Source organism: Carlito syrichta, unplaced genomic scaffold (genome assembly GCF_000164805.1).
Source record: "Carlito syrichta isolate Samal-C Ts95f unplaced genomic scaffold, Tarsius_syrichta-2.0.1 Scaffold123293, whole genome shotgun sequence".
NCBI lineage: Eukaryota > Metazoa > Chordata > Mammalia > Primates > Tarsiidae > Carlito > Carlito syrichta.
In genome coordinates, this window is record NW_007067389.1 from 71934 (window position 1) to 97472 (window position 25539).

The window sequence follows — 25539 nt, forward strand, 5'->3', positions numbered from 1 at the left end:
TTTTTAAACATCCACTATCTATTGGGTACTACACTGGGTACAGAGGATAATTAAATGTGAAAAAAAGACAGCTGACACAGATTAGAGAGGAAGCCAAGATACGAAAGGCATATAAACAGCAAAACATGGATCTACGGTGAACCCTGTGGGGTAGGCATGGCAGAGAGTGTCACTCACATGCTGTCTCTAGTTCGCACAGTGAGCCCATGAACTAAATACTTGCAATTTTTCTTAAGTGTATGAAAAAACTCACACTTCTGGAGAATCAAAACTAAGATTTAGAGTTAGATCTGTTTGATACCAACATCCTCTATGAAAAGGAGGATAAACATTCCACATTGGGATGTTCAGACCTCAGTGAAGAACAGTGGGACAAACCTGGACTCTCAAAAAGAAGAGCAGACAAGACCCCCAAAATGGCACCCAGCCCTCAGGCCTTTCTTGTCTAATCAAGTTTTTATAATAAGAGTGTTCAAGTCAGAGTTAACAAATGAAAGAAGTGGTCAAACCTTATAAAAATGTCATCCAGAGGGCCAGGCGTAGTGGCTCATGCCTATAATCCCAGCACCTTGGGAGGGTGAAGCAGGAGGATCACTTGAACCCAGGAGTTTGAGACCAACCTGGAAAATATAGCAACCGCTACAAAAATAAAAAATAAAAACCTAGCTAGGCATGGTGGCATATGTCCTAGTTACTCAGGAGACTGAAGTGGGAGGACTGCTTGAGCCCTGGAGTTTGATGTTGTAGTGAGCTATGATTGCACCATTGCATCGCACCCCTGGGAAACACAGTGAGACCCTATTACTAAAAAAGAAAAAAAATCACCCAAATAAACTTTAAATGTTTTCATTGTACTCAGTAATAGAGATAGAACAAGCAAGCAAGGAAACTATTAATTTTCAAATCAGTCTGTATGTGCATGACATTCAACTTTATCAAGAGTCTAACACATTTGAGTAATCGTAATATTTTATGATCAAGACACTAAAATTAATGAAATAATGCCATCTTATCTAAAGCATTGGTAAAGGGGGAAATAAAAGCACATTACCTGCAGTAATGTCCTTGTTTGGCGACCTTGGCCAGGGAGAAAATGCAGTCCACAGTTGCCAGGTGATACGTGGCCCTACACAAGGAGTGGTAATGCTCCCCAAACTTCCTGCGGAGGCAACAGAAGGAGGTGAGCAAATTGGTTCCTGAGACCCACAGAAATGGCACACAGCACTCCCTTGCCCACTAGTGTAAGCACACACAACATTCCCAGGCACATCTGACAGTTAAGAGGTGGAAATCACACTAAGATTTCTTTGCATCTAGGAATTATGTAACAGTAAAACAGTTTCTATAAAATAATGTCCACTACCAAGACCATATGACACGCTTCATCTGACCCCAACATGTTAGTTTGTATGTGATCACAAGCCCAGCAACCTCTGTCCCTCAGCTGCGATCATCAGTGACTCTTTCCACTGTGAAGCTGCTTCACAGCCTCATCCATACCTGGAACAGCCATGTCAATACCAGGTCTGACTTACTCCACTGTAGACCTAATATGCCTAGTCCATAACGCTGCCATAGAACAAACACTGCAATAAATACTTGTTGAAGAAAAGAAAAAAGTACCTTTTTCAATTATCTTCAGTTATTAATAATGCACATAAAAATTTTAGATGTGTTTTTAAAAAGATAATGATCATTGCCTCAAATCTTTGGCTAATTAAAAATAATGACCTAAAAGCTTAAGACTTACTGAAAGACAGTCAGAAAAAAGTATAAGAATACATACTTTTTTCTTTTTTGCTTAAATTATCCCATTTTATCATATCAAAGTATTTTGTGTCAATGTGTGCAATACGGTATAAATTGTGCACATCTGTATGTAGTGATTAATTATGGATGTTTGAAATGTACATATGAGGAGGGATCCAATAAAACCTTGAATTATCTTTTGGAGGATGGGCTCGTTGTAGTACAGGTTTCCCCTGTTACAAAAGTGTTCTAGGAAGCCTTCGGCATCAGTGTACTAGCTAGCACTATTATGCATCATGATTTACAGAAGAAACATCCCGAGTTGTGGCAAACTTGTGGCTGGTTCTTCCATCATGACAACACATCTGCCAATACCATGGTGAGTATTCAGCAGTTTTTGACCAAAAATGGGATGACCCCCGTGGCAAAAATGGCACGACCTCACCATTCACCTAATCTCACCCCAGGGACTTTTTTTTTGGTTCCCCAGATGAAAAAAGTCCTCAAAGGGACTTTAAGGTGAAACAAAAAAAGGAAGAAGCACTAAAAGACATCAAAATTGAAAAGTTCAGAGACTGTTTTCAGCAGCAGAAAAAGCATCTTGATCGGTGTACTGAATCAAACAAAGAGTACTTTGCAGGTGAATGAAGTTTAAATATGTAAAAATAAATACAACATTTTTATAAATAAATTCTGGGATTTTTTTGGTTCCCCCATCATAATTAAGCTACAAAACTTAATGCTTAAAAATGCCCAGTAAAAATATCTTTTTAAGATAAAATATATAACTGAGCTTAAATCCTTACAGGAACTATTCTGCCTCAAATAGCGATTGCGAGACAGACTTATTTACTTTACTTATTTATTTATTTGTTGAGTCAGAGTCTTACTCTGTCACTCAAGTTGGAGTGCAGTGGCATGCTTATGGCCACTGCAGCCTCGAACTGCTGGGCTCAGGTGATCCTTCTGCTTCAGCCTTCCAAGTAGCTGAAACCACAGGTGCACACCTGGCTAGTTTTACCGAGGCTGGTCTCGAAATCCCAGGCTCAGGCAATCCTCTTGCCTCTGCTTCTCAAAGTGCAAGGATTACAGATGTGAGCCACCATGCCTGGCCAGATTTTATTTAATTTTTTAAAAAATTAACATAGGTAGTGATAAGTCACAAATTTCTAAGAGACCAGAAAATGTGAACTGAAAAGTACATTCCCAGTACATGTATACTTTTTCATCTCAGTAGATAGAGCATAATGAGTATAATGTACCTGTTTCTCACCAAATTATGGTTCATCAAAACACATAGCACAATTCCCACTAAAAAGATACAGTTGATGCAAAACCCAAGACCCAAGAGGGACAGCATCAGAGAAATTCTTCCGAGTTTCTAAGATGCCACATGTCATGTGGACTGCCCTCCCAGAGGGTGTGTCCTGAGCAGCCTTGTCATTCCTACTCTGGCTGGGATTTTCAGTCTGATTGCCCACTGCCCTACCACACTGCAGCTGTACTGACCCTACTCTAGTTACTCACAGATGATCTTCCCATCCAGCACCTTGCTTTTGCCAGAGGCAGCCATATTTGACGTTTCTGCTCTTGCCTCTAGACATGAGTATCCAAGCACTATGGCACTAACAATGGTTGATTTTTTTTTCTTGCTCTCCTTCTCAGGGCCTGTTCTGGCCACCAAGACCCTCATTTGTTACTAAACAGTAGCCTGGAGTCGAATATGACAGCCTCTGATGGTTTGTTTGTTTGTTTTTTTTTTTTGAGTCGGTATCTCACAGGGGCTGACGTGCAGAGGTATTACCACAGCATCAACCTCGTGGGCTCAGCCAAGCCTTCTGCCTTAGCCCCCCGACCAACTGGAACTACAGGGATGTACCACCATGCCAGCATTTTTTTTTTGGTAGGGATGAGGTCTTGCTATGTTACCTAGGCTCTTCTCAAACTCCTGGGTTCAAGAAACTCTCCCGCCTTGGCCTTCTAAAGTGCTGTGATTCCAGGTGTGAGACACCATGCCCAGCTTCTCTGACACTCTTCTAATTTCCAGGATGGAAATGAGTGACACAACTCTCAGTAGGTACCATTCCAGTTAATACAGCAAAAAAGCAGGGAAGGATACAGTTATTATTATGATATGGATAGCAATATCCTCTATCATGTCAGCATGACAGAGGATAGCATAAATAAGACAAATAAAATGAAAAACAATTGTATACTATAACATCACCATCACTAGCACAAAATAAGAGAATACAAAAAAAGAGAAACAAATTTTGAGAGAGATGTCTAGCCTGAGTTTCTTGCAGTCCTTTATGTTATGACTAATGCACAACAGTGAGGACCTTGGTGACAGCCAAAAACAGGGTGTGGCTAGGATTCAGTCCTCTGAAGGCAGGTTCCTTGAAGCTCACCATTTTTTAATGGCATCCTATTCACCCAATCTGGCACTTCGAGAATGTGCATCACAGTCAATGCTGGCTGTCAAGTGGGGGCTCTCACACAACAATGGCTGAAAGCCAATGGCTGAAGCATAAAAGCAATCAAAGTGAGATTTCTGTCAATATTGCTTATTCTTATAAAAACTTTAATGTTTTTCTTATTTTGAAAGTAGCATGCACATTGTAGAAACTTCTGAAGTCACATCCAGTCCAGTATCTGTGGGGACTGGCTCCAGGATGCTCTGAGGATGCCAAAATCCATGATACTCACAGCCCTGATATAAAATGATGTACTCTTTGCATAATAACCTACACACATTCTCTCCTACACTCTAAATCATGTCTGGACTACTTATAATACCTAATACAGTGTAAGTGCTATGTAAATAGTCATTACACGATATTGTTTAGGTAATATTAACAAGAAAAAGTCTGTACACAGATATAATCATGCTTTTTATTCTTTGAATATTTTCAGTCCACAGCTGGTTGAATCTGCAGATGTGGAAAGCACAGACATGAAAGGCCAACTATATTTGCAAAGTAATTAAAATCACTAGTAACCTCACATTCAGAAATGGGTTAATATTTTTTGAGTCTATATATATGCTCACATGTATGCATTAAGACATTTCTCCAAAGACATACACATGGTAACAAGCATATTCGTAATATAATAATAAGTACATATATGTAATCTTTAAAAACATACAGGTTTGTATGCTGTGCCTGATGTGAATATACACAACAAAATCACATCATACTTTAACATACCATTTTCCACTGAGTACTACACCATGAATATCACATTCTTCTGTGAGGTTGGATTTAATGCTAACTCACTCTAAGGAACTCACAATTCCAGCCCAGGTGTGATGAACATAAGGCTTTCCTGGGCTAATCTGGAGAAGGCCCAGCCAGAAGGCTGATACAACAAGCATGGTAAGGTAACACTAGGCTGTTAGGAGGCAGCAGAAGAAGGGACAAGTCAAAGAGATGTTTCAAAGGGGAAAAGACAATTAAGAATCTAACAATAGACATAAGGACACAAGGGAAGGAGGAACCAAGAAAAACACCAAGGCCTTAGCCTGGGAGACATAAGCTTTCTTTAGTCTGGAATAATGACAGAAGAACACACCAGACCTACGCAGTCATGTATGCTTTGAACAGAATAAACACAGTAAGACCTCATAAAATCTCAGGGACTTCTAGAACATGGTCCTTGAAGCTTAAAAGGTGTTGCTTTAGTCCAATTTTCATGTTCTTGATGCCAATACTAAGGAAAAGGCCAGGAGAACTAAAAATCTCAGAGGTCCTGAAAACCCTTAAAATGGGAATTTGAAAGTGAATTGGAAAAGAAACTAAATAGATAAAATTTTGTCCCTGGGTTCAAGACTCTGAATCAGATAATCTCAAAAGATTCAGTACAACTAAACTATACTCTCTTCCTGGTCTTTTTTTTTAAGATGTGAGGTGCAAGGTTGAAAAAGGACCCCTACCTATCACCATAAACAAAAACCAACTCTAAATGGATTGAAAAGACCTAATCATAAAACCTCAAACTATAAGAAACTTATAAATCACAGAAGACACTCTTAGTGAAATCAGAATAGGTAACTAATTCCTGATCAAAAACCTAATAGTCCATGCCATAAGAGAGAAGATAGATAAGTGGGACCTCATCAAACTGAAAAGCTTCTGCAAAGCAGAAGACACCATCAAGAGATCAGGGAGACAGCCCACAGAATGGGGAAAAAATATTTGCCAATTGTATATCTGCCAAGCCTAACATCTAAGATCTGCAAGGAACTCAAGCATGCTGAAAGGAATAAAAAAAACAGCCCTATTAAAAAGTGGGCAAAAGATATGAATAGACACTTCTCAAAAGAAGACATATGAGCAGTCTTCCTGGTCTTATAATTTAAGACTCCTCTAGGCAAAAAGAGGTTAGTACCTACTTATTACCTTTTGAAAACTCTCACATAATCCTTTTTTATTCTTTTTTCTCTGCTTATCAGGTTAGTTACGTGAAATGGAATAAAGCTCCGAAGCACCTCCCTAATTTTTTACTGTTTAGGTTTCTAAAGAGTGAGTCTAACAGAGACTCCCATCTGGAGGGACACCTGCAGACTCAAGGTAGGCAGCTCCTCAGCCAGACAGCGGGGCTCATCCTGGGCGCCAACCCTTGTCCTAATAAGAGCAACTTCTTATTTCTGCATCTCACTTTATTCATCTGTAAACTGGGTATGGTAATAATACTTAACTTCACAAAGCTCATGTGAGAAATAGAGAGTTTATACATGCAGTACTTAGACAAGTGGTGGCCTGAAATCTCTCTTCCCAACTTCAGTCCAGTGGCAGCTTGCACTCAGCCCTGGGGGGAGTATCTGTACTTCAGACATCAGCAAATGCCAAGAACATCACTGTTCTTGCAGAAAGCTGGCTGTTAGCCATTTGTCAGCACACCACTGATGTAAAACTGTCCAAATGAACACGTGACTATCAATGAATCCAGAAGGTAAAGACAATGGCAAAAAAACTCTTCAAAAAAATCCTATGCTGTAAAAATAAAAAAGGTAACAGACTATTCTAGATGCAAATAGACTAAAGAAGCATAATTACCAAATGCACCACTGTGAAAGTTGATTAGAACTTACATTTAAAAATTTGAGAGGGAGGACACTGATGAAATTCAGGAAATTTAAATATATTCATAAATTAATTTGCATAGGTGTGATATTAGTGTTATGACTATACAGCAGAATGTCCTTATTTTTAGAAGATGCATGCTTAAACACTCAGGGGTCACATGTTATGATGTCTAAAACTTACTTCCAAATGTTCAGAAAAAGAAACATATGAAAGATAAAAAACAAATGTGACAAAATGTTAACATCTGATGAACCTAGGAGAAGAGTGCAGGTGGACATCTTGACATTCAGTAGACTTTTTAAATTTCAAAAAAAGCTGGGATGAAAACATACAGGATGTTAAAAAAAAATGGAGATTTTTAAAAAAACACTAACTCCTAACTTGTCCAATCCTGAAAGAGACGATAAGGCTTTATATAAAAAAGGTAAGTTCCAAGGTGGAATTTCAAGAACTGACTACAAAACACCCTCAGGAATAAAATATTAGTACAGTAATAACAAAGTATATTTGGTCTCTCATCAAAGATTAGGATGAGCTGACATTTCAAGAATCAAAAAATAAACTGGAGAACACAGGCCTCGGCTACTTATGGCAGATCTAAGCAGTGGTCTCTATTCTCTTTCTGATGGAAAGATTTTCCAGTCTATTTCTCCCAGCAAAAAGTCAGACTGTATTTTTCATGGTAAACTCACTCCAGAAAACCAAGCCACTCGGTACCACAGTCAAGGACAAGCTGCTCCCGGAGCTGATTCAGATGCCTGTAATTCTCCACAATAAAAGGAGAGTGAAAGCGGCTCACGGCTTTTGTGCTAGAAGAGGAGAAACAGAAAAAAGAAATCAAGGTTAGTAAAGAATCAGTAATGTCATCATTCTGGAAAATGAAAGTAGCTATTTATTATTCTCTGATGAACCTTGAAAGTAAGTAGCTGTAAACAGAGGAACATTCTTTAATTATGGTACTAAACTCTACTGGTTCAGAAAAATTTGACTTTGTTCAGGAAGCTTTCTAAACGCATTTCAAATTATACTCATACAGCAAAGTCAGGGCTTAGAGTTTCTATTTCATAAGCAAATTATACTAAATCAAAACACTTTTTAAAGAAGGTCAGAAGAAAATAAAGCAAAATAAAGTGTGACAGAGTTGGAGGCAGACACATCAGTGAAGGTTACATTATTATTATTATTATTTTGAGTTGGAGCCTCACTCTTGTTGCCCAGGCTGGAGTGCAATGGCATACTCATGGCCACCACAGCCTGACCTGCTGGTCTCGGGTGATCCTTCCACCTCAACCTTCCAAGTAGCTGTAATTACAGATGCAAGCCACCACGTCCGGCTAGTTTTTGTGATTTATTGAAGAGACAAGGTTTTGCCAAGTTGCCCAGGCTGGTGTTGAACTCCTGGGGTTAAGGCAATCAATCCTCTCGCTTTGGTGTCTCAAAGTGCTGGGATTACAGGCTGAGCCACTCTGTCTGGCCTTATTCTTTACATTGTTACTTTTCTGCATAAGTGACTTGTTCCAATGAAAACAGAAAGATAAAACACATGCCAGAGCAGTGCACTAACACAGGAGGCAACCTAAGAGAGGAGCTCTCCAGGACCTGGGGACCCATGCAGGGTCACAGTGGCTGGGGTGAGGAGCAACAGTATATAACTCCTCACCTGGTCTACAGGACAAGCTTGCTCTGCCCAAAAGCTGAGGGCACAGCAGGAGGTTGTGGGTCCCCCAGAGAGCTCAGGCCAAGGCTTCCACCCTGCCACCCACTTGCCAGAATGTAAATCTGAGTAAATGGACCTGACCTTCTGAAACATCAGTTTCCTTACCTATAAAATGGGGATAATAGTTTCTACTTCAGAGGGACTGCTGAGAGGATCAGATAGTACCTCTGTTGTAAGTACTCCAAATAAACGAGTTGTCAGGCTGGGCATGGTGGCTCACACCTATAATCCCAGCACTTTGGGAGGCTGAGGTGAAAGGATTGCCTGAGCCCACAGGTTCGAGACCAGCCCAGGCAACTTGGTGAGACCTCATCTCTACAATAAATCAAAAAATTAGAGGGGCATGGTGGCGTGTACCTGTAGTTCCAGCTACTTGGAAGGCTGAGGTGGAAGAATCACCTGAGTCCAACAGGTTGAGGCTGCAGTGGCCGTGAATGTGCTACTGCACTTCAGCCCGGGTGACACAGTGGGACCCCAACTAAAAAACACACATATACACACAAAAACTAGTTGTCTTGTGGTAGTGATAGTTGCTATTGCTGCTGATGCTATTATAATGTTGAAGGGTCTTTAAGGGGAAAAGGTGTCCTCTGGTCTTCAAGTGCTCCCCACTCCTGTATTCACTGTTACAATTATCTTCAGTTTGCCCAGAGACTGGATTAGAGGAGGGCCTTTTGCATTCATAACCTGACTGGTAATGTTCTAACCTGTTCTTGTCAAGGCTCCGATGGCCAGACAACAGATAAATTGCAATGAACCTTTCCAAAACCATCTTATCTGTTCATTCAATTTACAATATTGAATGTCCAAAAGATGCTGATGCTGATTTACACCTTGCCTGCTGCTCATAAATTACATCATCTAGACTTCTGTGCCAACATATTCATCACAGCTTCTTTTCTGGCAAGGCTTGTTTAGTGAGACACGTCAATTATTGCTGAAGACAGGCTAACATGACTTCTCGTGATTTCTCTTCATAAAGCACATTTCATTCATGAGTTGTGGCATATGACAAAAGTAGGCCAAGGTGAGAACCCCCTCAAGGAGAAGACAGCACTCCTGAAATTGGCAACACTCAAACCTAAAGTAAGGCTTCTGGCGGCACAGACCAAAATAAAAGAATAGTATTGGGCTAAAGAAGCCCATGCCCAAGCCCTCATCATCTGAGGCTGTGGCAATGGATAATAAACAGTTTTGCTTTTTAATTAGAACAGTAAGTTAACAGTTATTCTCACATCCTGTCAAAGTGTCCCTTCAGCCTTATCACAGAGTTCTTTCACACCATCACCAACCACTAGTCCCTCCTTCACAGTTTAAGGCAAATGTAAAACTTCATCTCAGGCTCATGCAAACTTATTAATTATGGTACCAACGAATATACCACAGGAAATGCGTCCACAGGCGCACACACTTTCTAAGCCACTTCTTCAAGAGTCCCTAACAAATAACCCACAAAGGATGTGCTCACAGGAGTACACACCTCCTAATGCTACTTCTTCAATGAGCCCTTAACAAATATCCTAGAAGATATGCCTACAGGAGTACATACTTCCTAAACAACTTCTTCAATAAGCCCCAAACAAATATCCCATGGAAGATGTGCCCACAGCAGTATACACTTCCTAACACCATTTCTTGAATGACCCTCTAACAAATTTCCCACAGAGGATGTGACCAGAGGAGTACACACTTCCTAAGTCACTTCAATGAGCCCCTAACAAATATCCCACAGAGGATGTGACCAGAGGAGTACACACTTCCTAAGTCACTTCAATGAGCCCCTAACAAATATCCCACAGAAGATGTGCCCACAGGAGCACACAATTCCTAAGCCATTCTTTCAGTGATCCCCTAGCAAATATCTCACAGAGGATGTGCTCACAGGAGTACACACTACATAATGCCACTTCTTCAATGAGCCCATAACAAATAACCTACAGAGGATGCACCCACAGGAACATACACTTCTTAAGCCATTTCTTCAATGATCTCCTAACAAATATCCCACAGAGGATGTGCCCACAGGAGTACACACTTCATAAGCCACTTCTTCAATGAGCCTCTAAACAAATACCCCACAAAGGATGCCTGCAAGAGTATACATTTTCTAGGCCACTTCTTCAACCAGCCCCTCTCAAGATTAATGTCAAATCAAGGAGAATAGGGAGGGTCTCAATGTGGTTATCTAATTTTGTTTCTGGTTAATTTTCATCAATTCAAGATACAGGTTACAAAAAGAAGATGTAAAGAGCGATTAAAACGATATGCCCAGGAATGCATGAAGAATAAAGAAATGAGAAGCTCAGTGAGGCAGAAAATGAAATTCAGCTTCTTAAAAGAAATGTCAGGCACAGCATTCATCAAGAAGTTCGAGCAACTAAATTAATCTTACAACCGAAGGTTCTCAACTCGTTTTTCATGTGCTATAAGAATAAAACAATAGCTCATAAAACAGGAAAACAAATATGTAAATAAAGTCCAGGCGTGGTAGCTCATACTAGTAATCCTAGCACTTTGGGAGGCAGAAGTATTGCTTGAGCCCAGGAGTTCGAGACCAGCATTGGCAACATAGTAAGATCTCATCTCTATAAAAAAATTTTAAAAATTAGCTGAGTGTGGTAGTGTGCCTCTGTAGTCCCAGCTATTCAAGAGGCTAAGGTAGGAGGATTGCTTGAGCCCAGGAGATCAAGGCTGTGGTGAGTCATGAACCTGTCACTGCACTCCAGCCTGGGCAACAGAGTGAGATGCTGACAAAAAATATATATATATACAAATATAAATATGTAAAAATAAAATACCCCTTTAAAAATGTTTTACGATCAATGATAAAAAGAGTTAAAGATAATTATCTCTTTGGTTAAAAGTTCCATAGAAAACCAAAGGGGGAGAATTGCTTTTAATTTCAAGAATGTGGCTATTATTGGTCAAGTAGCACACAGGTATACAGATGTCATTATAATTCTTGTTATACACACAAAAAAAATTATTTTTAAACCTACCTTCCAACCTTAATCCAATCAGTTGGTATGCATGATATGGCAGAGTTCTTTATTTCAATCATAAACTAAAACAAATACAAATAAACATATTTAGATGGGAAGTCCTTATTTTTTTAAACTTTTCTCAAAATCGCAGTCTAAGAGTTTAATATATATCTTTTAGTTATTTATCCAGTGATATTCTTCAGAGAGTTTATATACATTAATACAGCTAAATAACATTAATTAGAGTTTCAATACTTGGGATAAAACACAATTGTGATGAGCAAAAAGTCTGTAATAAAGCATACACCTCGGGGCTTTAATGTTTATAATACTGCTATGTGCATCCTACAAATGATGGTTTTATTCATTAATAACCTTTTTCACATATTAGTACTTACTTAAGAATTCTATTACTCCGAGATTAAACTTCTAAGTATAAAAGATTTTAAAATATTCAATTACTATATGTTACACCTATTTGAGACAAGGACCCTCCCCTACTCTGAACAGAAGAGATTTTTTTGTAATAGTTTTTATCTAAAGAAGCTAAATCTTACTTCACAGAGAAGACTCTGAACTTCCCTAACTACTAAGAGAAGAAGGTATTTCTTCACATGCCAGTTGAGGTTTTACTTCTATAAACTGTGTCTTTATGACCCAACTGTGTCCTGCACACAGGCATCTCTGAAATCAGCCAAAGCCTGCGATGTTCCACCGCACTTCTTGGTTTTAGCATTAGTTACACAGCATCTCTTCTTGGCGTGCTTCCACTCCCACATTATTACAGTCAAATTCATGTTTTAGTTAAATAAGTTTTTCAAAGCCTATTTTGTGCAGAATGGAATCCACAAGCTCTGTGGCTGTCATTCATTTTGAGATAGCGATGAGAACTTTTTTCAAACTTACCAGTTTTATAATATGCATATAAGTTCAGGAATTTATAATATTCATATTACTAATAGTATCAACTTGGTTCTTGAGTTTATTTTTACATTAACAAAAATACTTAGTTTTTACATTAATTATAGTAAGAATTAACGACTAATGTTAAGAATTTTCATCCTCAGCAAAAATGTTGAAAGTTAATGTTGTCTTTCTGTATAGAGAGAAATTAAACAGTTTCAAGTCTGCCACACCCAGTTAAACAGACAAGAGTAAAGAGTCTAGAAGAACCCCCTTTGGCTACAAAAAGTAACTAAAAGAAAAATCCCACAAAAAATATCATTGACAGGAAAGATAAAACTACTTTTAAGCTACATAATTCTGCTATTTTAAAATGTTCTAGGTAAGACACATTAGTTGTTTTATTAAATATGAAATAATTCTGGGCAGAGCTAGGCCACAGGCAGACAGTAAAACACAGGAGCATGCTGGGTCCCTGGGACTTAGGAAGGACACATCCCGCCCACAATGACAAGTACGGAGCTCCAGGCCGTGACACTGGGGATGGTGGAGACTGAATTGAAGCCAAGAAACGATGAGCTCCGTGGGACGGTCTGACCACGAGTCCATCTGCAGGCACCATGGGTCTACTCCAAGGACATGGTTGTTGTAGCCAACCTACGGAGTCGGAACGGCAGGGGCCAGGAAGCACCCGGGTGCAGTGTGTCACAGCCATGTGTCCCTTGGCCCGAGCCCCTCCTTGGAGCTGTCACCAGCTGGCTCTGTCTTTCCACATTAGCTACAGTGTGGAATGTTTTTCTCCAGCGACTGACTGTTTCAAACTCCAGGAATGAGCAGGCAGGCCCTCTTGCTGAGGGTGCAACTGGGAGAGAAAAGAAAACAGTATGTGCTCCAGCAACCTGCGGCAGTTGGTCACCACTTCCTACTCCATAGACCTGGCTCTGTATCTCGGTGTTGGTCTTGGAGTCAGCCCTGACAGCCCCCAGTCTTCTCCCAGGACCCAACTCTGTCTCATCACATGTCAGATGCCATTGCTCCGTCTACACAGCTTGCAGCAATGTGGGGCTGGTGTCACTGCTGGCTCTGCTGAGACTTAACTCCCTACAGAATCCACATCTGTTTCACCCAGCACACACTTCATTCCCCCACTCCCCGTTTCTTCCTCATTCTCTTAAGAATTTTCAAATGTTTTGTATTTAGAAGTAAGAGTTAAGAGAGAATGTTTCCACGTTTTAAAAACACTAAACAGATAGCTGGGTATGTTATATGCTGTAAATTACTACACTTTTTTCCTGATGATTTTGCCCTTACTTAGAATAATAATTATTAACACTGCCCTAAATCTAAAGACCGCCTTATTATCTATTCCATACTGGATTCAAGGTTCAGAGAAAATTGTCTGTATTCATAAACCATGATGAGGACAGCCACAAAAGTAGCCAACTAACCACATGAAGCTCCATAAGCATCTGCTTCCATGACTTCTTCTAAGCCAACACTCTCAGTCAGAGACAACAGGGCTTAGCGTTACAAAGAGCATGTTAATGCCGAGGTCAAGGTGGAAAATGAAGGTTTCCACTGGCTTAACAACCTAGTATACTGCCTGCCTAATTTTAGTAACTGAAACAAGATCCATGTACCACCACATGGGGTTGCTATAATAGGCTTTAAAAGTTATTACAAAGTCATACGCATAGAAATAAAATTTCAGACAGAAAAGTACACAGAAGCACCTTCAAATACAGATTAAGGGTTTTCTTTCCTGCCTCCTTCACCTCTCAGAGGTAACATATTTGATGGAATCTGTTCCTAGTTCTTTAAGCATCTCTAAATAACTTGTTAATAACTGTAGTCCATTTTTAAAAGCAGAATTTGATAACAGTTCTGAATATTTAGAATCATTTGGTTTTTTAAACAGAATCACTAATTTTCAAAAAAAATCAATAAAAGCAATTTTGTATTAATGTAATACTAAAATCCTAGATAGAGGTTATTAAAAACCAACCTAAAAATTAATTCTACTGTTAACCAAGAAACTTTATTCAAACTCATCCCCTTGGAGAATAAAGAATAAAAAGAAAATTTACCTTCCTTCTTAATCATTTGTAATATAGTTATTGGATCGCCATGCAGTACTTCTTAAACCTCAATGCCATACTCATAATGAATAACTAGCCTACTATTGCGTATACATTCTTGATAATTTTCTTCCATTTTTACTTAAAAACTGCCAGGTGGACTGTCTTCCTAAAATAAACTTTATTTTAGTTTGGATAGTATAAAATGTCAAATAAAACCCATGGTGCTGACAACCTCTCATGTTAATATTTATGAATGGAAAAAAATAATGACAAGGTAGAAAGGGTAGGGTCACGCAGACCTGGGCTGAACTGGGCTGCTGAGCAGAGTAACTTAGGGAATGACCCTTCGTGGTATTATTACAAGAATTAAATGAGATAATATACGTAAAGCACCTAACACCATCCTAGACTCTGGCAAGTGCTTGATAAATTATGCTTTAGGATTAGAAGGCACTTCTACATGTTTTAACTCAACTGTTCTCCAGAACAGTCTCACCAACACAGGTGATGTCCATGGACACGCAGCATGCAAGTGGCAGAGCTGGCCACCAGATCAGCTTTCTCGATGGAATACTAGTTTCACTTTCTACAATCTATACCAATGCTATGAAAGCAGTTGAGCATCTCACTTTCAACAAGCAGCCAGAACTGTGGCCCTGTAGTCACTTTCTACTTTGCAAGGTAATGAATGCGTGGCAAAAACAAGAAATACAATTAAATATTGGTGTTCACCTGTTTGGAAGATAAACAGAAGTCTAAATGTGGTAAAGTCAGGTTTCTGCTACACAGAACTCTATGTGGATAGCACTGTGAAATACCTGCCTGGGTAGAACATCTCAGTAATTTCAGCCCAGAAGACAGGCCAACTTAATCAATGGTTAAATCTAGTAAATACAAAGATTAATCAACATTTTAGTAAAGATGACCATTTATTGTAGAACGTCTTATTTCATATAACCATACAATCAACAATCTTGGTAAAATGCACAAAGCAATGTAAATATTTAAAATTTTGATTTGAAATAAAATTAAGTTCTTCCCTGCCAGAAAAGTATCTATTTTTTAATATCCTGAATAAGATGTTCATCTTATAGAAATTATTCATAAGTTTCCTAATTTGCTATTTTAATGAAGTATAATTTCTCAAGTTTCCTAGGAATCTCCATATTTTATTAAACATAAGATGTAGGCATAGCATGCCTCAAGACAAAAATAGGACCAAAAAGCACAACAACATTTAAAAAGCATACATCTTCCTTTTCCAGTTCTCATTCAGACATTACCATCAAACTTTAAACATTAGTACACATCCCAAAACACATTCCCAACAGCACAACAATCTTAGGGGAGACTCATTAAGTGTAGGTTTCACTCTAGATTTGTTCTTTTGCATTTTTTTTTTTAGCTGCTACACTTTCTTTGACTTGGAATCTCACTCTGTCACCCAGGCTGGAGTGCAATGGCACACTCATGGCCACCCTAGCATCGACCTGCTGGGCTCCGGCGATCCTTCCACTTCAGCCTTCTAAGTAGCTAGAACTACAGGCGTGTGCTACCATGCCTGGCTAATTTTTTATTTTATTGTAGAGAAGAGGTCTTGCAAAGTTTCCCAGACTGGTATCAAACCCGCAGGCTCAGGCAATTCACTCATCCTGGCCTCCCAAAGTGCTGGGATTACAGGCTGAGCCACCGAGCCCGGCTTGTACTCTTAACTTCGGGAAGACACCCTGCCATTTAAACACAGTCTGGCCCAATGAACTCAAGGTGGTTCTCTGTGTGTCACTTCATCATCTATGTACCATGGGTCAAAGACTAATTTCTCTCTCCTAGATTCAAAACATATAAATTCTATAAGTTACTATTTATAACAATCCAGGTTTTCTAAAATATAATGTCAATAGATAATACTAAATAAAACACATGTAACATTAAGCTGCATGGCTTTTACAATCACTAAAAGAATTCTTGTCAAAACAAGTTATAATAACATGTTCCAAAGAACAAAACAGAAAATTTGAAAAAAATCCTATCCTCAGGTTTTTATTTACATTTTAAAATAGCTTTTGTACTAGAGGAAAACTAACGCAAAATACAAGTACATTTGACATTACCTCCTGTCCTGACACCGTCACATATTGTGCAGAAGGATTTTTTAGTATTTTTCTTATTTCCTGCAAATGTATTTGGATCTTTTCAGTTACTTCTTGAATTTCCTCCTTCCTCTTTTTTATTAAAGGGAAACCAGAAAGGTCTTTGAATAATTCAGTTTTATCTCCAATTCTAAAAATTGAAAAATGCAAATAAATAAGCATATTAGTGAGACAAGTTATTAAATATCTTTCGTAGCATGAATGAAAAAAGAAAGGGCTGGAAGTCAGGAAAAGTATTGTTCTAATTCCAGCTCTGTCACTAAGTATTTATGGGTTTGTCTCTTAACTTCTCTGGGGATAGATAAAATTACCCTAATATTTTCATTTTGCAAGTTTGTAAGTCCCATGGCAAAACCAAGAGATAAAATATTTGTTTGCCTATTCAGAAAACAAGGACTAATGTAAATGTCAAGTCTTTTCTCTTTTACATAGAAATCTTTGTGTGATGTGTTGTAAGATGACCTCCTTTTAAAGGATAACTGGCTTTTACAGATTCTAAACATAAGGCGGACCACTCTGGATACTGAGGAAATGACTACAAAGTGTCATGGAATACCGGTTCTGGGGGCAAATAAATTGCTACTATTTGGCTATGCCTGGGTTTTACCTCTCCATCACCTGATATTTGAGGAAGTACTGTATCTGTCCTCATGGTGAATTGCCTAGATTTTAGACAGCAGAGTGTTACTTCCAGCTGCAACATTACACTTTTAGGATCCAATCACAGTTTTCTTTTTTTTTTTTGAGTTGGAGTCTCACTCTGTCGCCCAGACTGGAGTGCAGTCGCCGCTCCCGGCCACTGCAGCCTTGACCTGCTGGGCTCTGGTGATCCTTCCGCCTCAGCCTTCCAAGTCGCCGGAATTACAGGCATGCGCTACCACGCCCAGCTGATTTTTTGATTTATTGTAGAGATGAGGTCTCGCTGCCCAGGTGAGTCTCGAACCCGCGGGCTCAGGCAATCCACTCACCTCAGCCTCCCAAAGGCACAGGATTACAGGCTGAGGCACCGAGCCCAGCTTCCAATCACATTTTTAACAATACATATACTCATGCAACTTCTACCATAGTTTAAGAACCCACACATCAAATGGCAAATGGACTAGACTATGTCCACGGCTGAGAAGGATCTGAGGTCAGGGCACCCACCTGGCAGCCTGCTCATTGAGTATCTTTAAGAAATGCTCCACTGGGCTGAGTAGGTCAGGAATTTCTAAAATCACTGTCTGGAGCAGATCTGACTGAACGTGGGATTTGACAGCAGGTATTATTGCTTGAAATTCTGATTTCAGATGATACAGGGTTTTGACAATCAAGAAGAACTCCTGGGTAGAACACTGAAAATAGAAATTTTTTTACCCAAATAGCATATGACACATGAAAACGAAGCTTCATTCATGTGTAAAGTCAGAATCAAAGAAAGAAAATCTTAAATTTATTCTATAAACTAGTTAGTTGAAATAAAGTAACACTAATATTTTCTAAGTGAGGTTAAACACTGTAGATTATTTTAAAGTTATAAAGATAATTTGAGCCAGGGATAATGAAGCCAATTGTTGAATATTTTTTCATTTTAAAATATATTGATTATATAGCAAAATACGGTACACAAAGTAGAAAATGTGAAAAATAATATCTGTAAAACATATGAGAGATAAAGAGTAAAAACCTCCCAAATATAATGGCCTCTTACAAATTGGCATGAAAAGGATGAATGATCCAGAAAATAATGCCTAAACAAACTGAATATACAGCTCACAGAAAGAGAGCACTCACCATGCACATGATTAATTTCATACATATTTAAAGACAGGCAAATTAAAAACATAAGATAGCATTTTTCACTTATCAGAATGTCAAAGATTTAAAAGCTCAGTAATACTCATGTAACACAGTACGTTAAAAAAGACTTTTATGTCCTACAGTAGAGGCCTAACCTTTTAAAGAACAAGTTGGCATATCTTCATAATAAAAAATGCACATATCCATTTAATAAACTCCATTTTTAATAATTTATCTAAAAATATATTTTAAGAAGTAGTGAAAAACATCTGGCTAAATATTTATAGTGGCATTGTTTATAATCATATTAAAAAGATGATTAAACAACAAATATCCATCAACTGGGATCTCATTAAGAAAACAATGCAATATAATAATTATGAAACAGAATATTAATATCAGAACATACTGATATGGAACTCTGTAATTTCAACATACATCAAATACATGTAGTATGTTTACATCATATACCATACATGTAAGTATTTATATGTGTTGACACAATGACATTTTCTTTGTGATTCTTTAAATGATACGCATTATTCCATAGAAATAAAAAATATGTATTAAAAAGTGCTGGGAAGACTAACACATGTGACTTTTTCTGGTTATCCCTGGGAAGCGGGTACACGGGTGGCAGAGAGAGAATTTACTCTTTATTTCATACCCTTGCAAACCATTGTAGCTTCGGTAAAGAGTGTGGACTGAACACATGCATCTAATGTCTCTCCATCTTAAAACTACAGTCAAGAGACTCTTTAAAAAGGCATAAAGCCACAAAAAAAAGTAGGTGAGAGGGCAACAACCATGATGTCTTGAGAGCAACAAGGTACACAGACAAGTAGTAATTGACTTAAAAGAATCAAGATACTGAATTTTAAACTGTTCTTAAGGAAAAATGAGACACAATTTGACTTACAAGGGGGGATCCAAAAAACCCAGAATTTATTTATTAGAAGTTGTGTATTTATCCTTACATGTTTAAAGCTCAATCACCTTCAAAATACTCTCTGTCTGATGCAATATACTATCAAGATGCTTTTTCCACTGCTCAAAACAGTTTTTGAACCTGTCAAGTTTGATGCCTTTTAGTGCTCCTGACATTTTGTTTCACCTCTCCCACATTGACAAAATGTTTCCCTTTGAAGACTTTTTCATCTGGGGAAACAAGAAAAGAAGTCACTCAGGGTGAGGTTGGGTGAATAGGGAGGGTAGGACTTGGGGGTCATGATATTTTTGGTCAAAAACTGTTGAACATTCAGAACAGTGTGGGTAGGTGTGTTGTCATGGTAGAACCAGTCACCTGTTTGTCACAACTTGGGACATTTCTTCCACAAACTGTGACACAACCTTCTCAAAACTTCCAGATAAAAACTTTGGCTGATTGTTTGATCTGGAGGAACAAATTTTGAGTGTACTACAACGGGCCCACTCTCCAAAAAGATAATTCTGGGTTTTTTGGGGTCCCCCCCCTTGTATACTAAGAATCCTAAAAGACTAAGGAATTGGTACACAAATTACCTTTGGAAGTGAGCACTGGGGAAGGACTAGTGGAAAGAGATTTAAGAATCAATTAAGTCCCTAAATCCCCATTCCTCGTCATGGCACTGAGCAGCCCCTTGCCCATCATATAAGAACACTAGCTTTATTCTCTGAAGAAGGTAAAACAGGGGTTTATGTGAACCAACATCAGATCCAGTGAAGGATGAGGGTACCATTAATAGCAAGTGATTAAAATAATGATTAAAAGAATGGTTGAGAGTCCCAATTGTCCTCTCCAGCTCCCAGAATATGTCAGTCAGGAGGCTGCAAGCGTCCCTGGGGTGTCTCACCATCCCATATTGAAAATTCAAAAGTCTCTACAGCAGGAATTCTCCCAATAAATGGCCCAAACTAAGTTCACTTTCCAGCTCATCTCACTTTTTTTCCCACAAGCCACATTCAACTACATAGACCTTCCTATCAGCATTCCAGTTCCATACTCTTTAAAAAGATCAGACACCTGAGGAAAAACTCTAACATGAAATGCAAAGGCCAAAACAATCAATCAATGAACCAACAAAACTTGGAGGGAATAGAGCCCATATCACTAGAAGAAAACTTCTAAAATATCCTCAATAAAATAGATGATATTATAACGATGAAACAAGAATGGGGATGATATTATTTTTTTTAAAAAAAGAAACAGAGAACCAAAAAAAAAAAAACAACCAAAAAAACCCCCAAATTCTTGGAAATTAAACTATGATAGTAGAAATAAAAAATTCAACATAAAAGGTTAAAAAAGATAAAATCATCTAAAACCAGAGTTTTATACCCAGCCAAACAACCAATCAAATGTGAGAGAGAGAAAAAAAACTCCAGACCTTAATGTTTCAAAACTCTTAACTTCCAACATGCTTTTTCTTAGGAAGGTTCTGGAGGATGTACTTCATCAAAATTAAGGAATAAACCAAGAGGAAGACCATGGAATACAGAACACAGAAGATTCAACTCAAGGGAAGTAAAGGGAATTTAAGATGGCAGCTGTTTGACAGATACAGAGGACAACTAGTCCAGACTGGATCAGGTCAGAAGACTCTAAGAAGCAGCTCTTCAAGAAAGTAAAACTGATAGACTATTTGATGAAAATAACTGTCTTGAGATGAGAAGATTATTTAGCATTAAATTAATAAGGCACACAATAAGTAATATACCAGGGGTGCCAAAAAAAATGTATATACATTTTAAACAATATTATCTATGTATTAATTTTGGCTCACCATAATCAGAAGTGTCTGGATGCTGATGATAACCACTTTGAGCACCTCTTGTAATTGTGGAAGTCAAACGTGACTTGTATTCATCTTTTGATACCAGTATATACTAAGTATTACAATTTTAATAGTTTTTTCCTTTCTTAAAATGTGTATACTTTTTTGGCACCCTCTGTATATATGATGAATTAATACTAAGATATTAAAAAAAAAATTACACGGGGAGACACCTCTTATCAACAAGGATGCCTGAACGAAGCATATTTGTACACCTAACCCTTAACTGCACCCCATAATATCATAATAAAAAATATTAATTAAAAAAAAAAAAGATAAATACATCGAAAAAATAAGTGAGGTCCAACTGAGCAGAAATTAATTCTAAGTGTGTCATGCAGCAACTCTTCACCAGAAAGACCTCCTTACCCTCACATAGAAAGCTGAATTAGACTGGGCTCGGTAGTTCAGCCTGTAATCCCAGCGCTTTGGGAGGCCGAGGTGAGTGGATTGCCTGAGCCTGCGGGTTTCAGACCCACCCGGGCAACTTGGTGAGACCTCATCTCTACAATAAATCAAAAATTAGCCGGGTGTGGTAGCGCGCACCTGTAGTTCCGGCTGCTTGGAAGGCTGAGGCAGAAGGATCGCCGGAGCCCAGCAGGTCGAGGCTGCGGTGGCCGGGAGTGGCCACTGCACTCCAGTGTGGGCAATGGAGTGAGACTCCAATTCAAAAAAAAAGGAAAGCTGAATTATTTGCATCGATGTGAAATCTGGAAGCTTTTTGGTCACAGTCAATTAATGATACACTTTTAAAAAGTGAAGAACTAAAACTATATAATTTTAAATATCTCTTGTAATTTTGTAATGTGAGAGGTAAGAAAGGGATTAATTTTCCAAGTTCAGATGTGATATAAAGTCAAGTTGGCAACAGAAGCGCAGGGGAAACCAGACATGTTTTGCAGTTTGAGCTAAGAGCCTGTGCAGATTGTTACCGAGTTTCTTAAGCAACAGGACTCAAAGAAGCTGCATGGAAGGGAGGTGAGGTTGGTAAAGTGACTGCTCCCGAAACCACACATGGCAGCAGCTGTCACAGTGGAGTATGAGACAGACCTGCCAGGCAGAGGCAGGCCTCCACATAGAGGACCTAGTCTAAGGGCCAAGTTGAAAATGTGTCCTTGGGCTATTTCAGCCTGGCTAAGAAGCACTCTTGCCCAGAACATTCTGAAAACACTCTCCCAACACTTACTAAGTGCAATTCTCCTTTAAGTGTCTTCGCCAACCTGAGCAGTTATTTATCTTCCTCATAAAACAATTCTTGAGCAAAGTCAGCATGGGCTCCTGCAGCCAGCACTATTCACAAGACTTTAATTTGAAGTTTCACTACCAAAAGAAATGCTTGCTTTATTCTGGGGTCAGTCCCCTTGGGATCCACTATCATCAACAAGAAGATGCTGTCTGTGCATGTTCCGGGCCGCTCTCCACTGCCATGTGGCCACAGCACCCCACAGAGTGGCCTCCCCATCTGTGAATTCCACATCCATGGCTCCTTCTATGCCAGGACCCACTCACCACGTGGTGCACACAAGAGAGGTTTATTTAGAGCAACCTAATGATAAAGAACAGCATGTGTTTGATAGTGTGTTCCAAGAGCCAGCTCACTACTCTGCAAAAGTAAAGTTGGTCTGTCACCAAATCACTTCTTCTACTCTTCGCAATTCAAACCAATCTTTGGACACATTCTTGTGTGAACATTAAAACAGCATCAAGGAACAGTTCTGAGTGAGTCATAAGATCCTTTAGTAAAATATATTTTAATTCCAAAATAAAAATCATTCTTATACTGCATTTTGGTCACTTTAAAAATGAATTCGATTCTGGCTTTACTGGAGTTGTGAAACTTCTATAAATACACAAAGCTTGTGAAATACAAACATCAAAGAAAAGTTTACAGGGAGGCAGTAAGGCACAACAGAAATCACAGCAACATGGTACACAGCCACTGCCATCCTGATGCCATGAACACTGGGACTGGGCACTTTTACGTAGCTACTGAAAAATTCTCAGCTTTCTCCTATTTTCTCTGAAAAAAAATAACAGTCTCTGACATCTGTCAGTAAATTCCTTCAGACAGTAAAGACAAGGTGCTGGAGATATGTTGTGTGATGAAGGGTAATAAGCCCCCACTGTCAGGCACTGCACCAAGGACACAGAGCAACAAATGGCCTGGCACCCACTCTGCAACCTCAAAAGTCATCAAAAAACTTTCAGCTACCAGCACAGCTTCTGTTACTGCAACAAAACAACACAGCGTCCCCAGTCATGGTGCAGCAGACGCCACCAAACCCGTAATCACGCATCTTTCCCCAGGACTAGCATTCTCAATGTTGGCTTGCGCTGTTTCCAAATTTAGCTGAAGCATACAGAATAGTTACACAAGTCCTCTTGAGCACCGCAAGTATTCCCAGAGGCCATACTTATTATTCTAGTAAAACTCTGTCTGGGGGAAGGGCCTAAAAAAATAAACACTAATGAAAACTTGGTCACAACTAAAATGTCAACATATAAAAACTGTTCCACAGCAAATGTATTAAATTGGCAAGGAATTACAATTGGGGGGAAAACAATTTGCTTAGGAAAAGTTACAACCAGGAAAAAAACACAAAGGGGGTCAAGACAACTACATCAAATATGGTTGTGTCCAATAGACACAGCCACTGAAAACAGAGTAAGAACCCTGGTTCCAAATGCAGATGCTATCAAGAGCAAGTTATTATCTCTTAGCACTGTCATATCAGCCAAGGTAATGGGGGGGAGAGGGGAGGAGGGGGAGAGGGGGAGGGGGGAGAGGGAGAGAGGGGGATAGAGGGGGATAGAGGGGGAGGAGGGAGGGAGAGGGAGAGGGAGAGAACACGCTTGATGGAATTCTCATTAGGGAGAAGGTAACTAAAATGGTATTTTCTCAAGCTCACAAGTATTGACATGGAACAAAGGGCATAATGTCACAAGAAGAATTCCATAAAGAGAATTTTAAACAATTATTATAAATATAACTAATTGATCTTTTTGGTAAATTTTAGGCATATTTTGAAGACAAAGTAAATTGTAAACCAGAATGTGAAAAATGCCTCATTTTTCATGATTCAAACTATAAAACTTAGTGAGAGAAATCACTTTTTACTTACTTTCAATATCCAAGCTTGTTTACATACTAATCCCACCACAAATGTTACACCAGCAGATTTTTCCTTTGTTTAAGTTAAATAAGAAGTTGTTCTAAGACTAAAAGAAATAAGGCAGCCCTTTTCTAAAATAGCAAGTCTAATTAATTTCCTACTTTGAGAGCTGTCTTCACTTTGAGAAGGAAACAGGAGATTATCCTTATTATAACAGAAGGGCACCCACATATGTTGCTGTAGTTAACAGAAGTAAGGAAACTGCTTTTCACAATGGGAAAATGAGAATAACCTTAATGTGTACAATTAAAACTTCGGAGGATCCATACTCTCCCATGCCATCTGCAAGATTTTACAATATAAACCAAGAATAACAGAGGTCTCAGGTGTTTTCCTTCAGTGTATAGTATTCACATGCTGTAACATCACCAGCTCCAATACACTCGACTTTTACCACACTTACTTTTTTGTGATAAATGCTGCAGAGTCCTCTCTCTAGGTCGGGCAGCTTATACATATGATTTTCTATCTGGCTGAAGACACTTGATTCAGAATGGAGAACTTCAGACACCGCATCAAGCCGGGCATTGATTTCCCTATGAGAAGAGTCACAACAATGAGCAGGTGTGCTAGGAATTCCCAATGCAGACCTCTCCCATGTCAGCACCTAGCCACAACACAGCCAGCACACAGAAAAACTTTTGTCTCTGTCCCTGCCTGGTCTCTAATTATCATCTGAAGCAGAGAGCAGGGCCCAGACAAGGAATTCAATGCTGGGCACAACAGATGGGTTCACCAGGCACACACACGGCCACCTTTCCCAGACTTCTTGGCCAGGCACAGACACAGCTGCCTTTCCCAGGCTCCCCGGCTGGGCACACACACGGCTGCCTTTCCCAAGCTCCTAGGCTACCATGCCAGGTGTGCCCTGGACCTGAATACTGAGTGTGGGTGGAGACAACAGAAGCCACTTCTAGCTGTGGCTCTGAAAGCTTCCTGTGAGCTCTAGCACTCACCCTCTCACACCATCACCCTCCTTCCATGTCAGCATCAACTCTGAGCAATCTCCTCAGCCTTACATTGACTCCATCAGCCTAAGTCCATGAGGGGGGCAAAAAATTCCACACCACGCATCTGCTACCAACTGAACTTAGTTTACC

The 25539-nt window shown here is 39.2% G+C and overlaps 1 protein-coding gene across 1 annotated transcript in view; it reads right to left on the bottom strand.

Annotated features, from left to right (window-relative positions):
• The window catches only part of MSH3 (mutS homolog 3), a 166991-nt gene that overhangs the window by 60756 nt on the left and 80696 nt on the right, over positions 1 to 25539 (bottom strand). The window contains exons 13-18 of the mRNA XM_008048264.2: positions 24843 to 24975; positions 17821 to 18008; positions 16636 to 16804; positions 11556 to 11620; positions 7532 to 7648; positions 1052 to 1159 (exon numbers count right to left, since the gene is read on the bottom strand). Coding sequence (XP_008046455.1) covers positions 1052 to 1159; positions 7532 to 7648; positions 11556 to 11620; positions 16636 to 16804; positions 17821 to 18008; positions 24843 to 24975 — 780 coding nt within the window. The remainder of the gene's footprint in view (positions 1 to 1051; positions 1160 to 7531; positions 7649 to 11555; positions 11621 to 16635; positions 16805 to 17820; positions 18009 to 24842; positions 24976 to 25539) is intronic.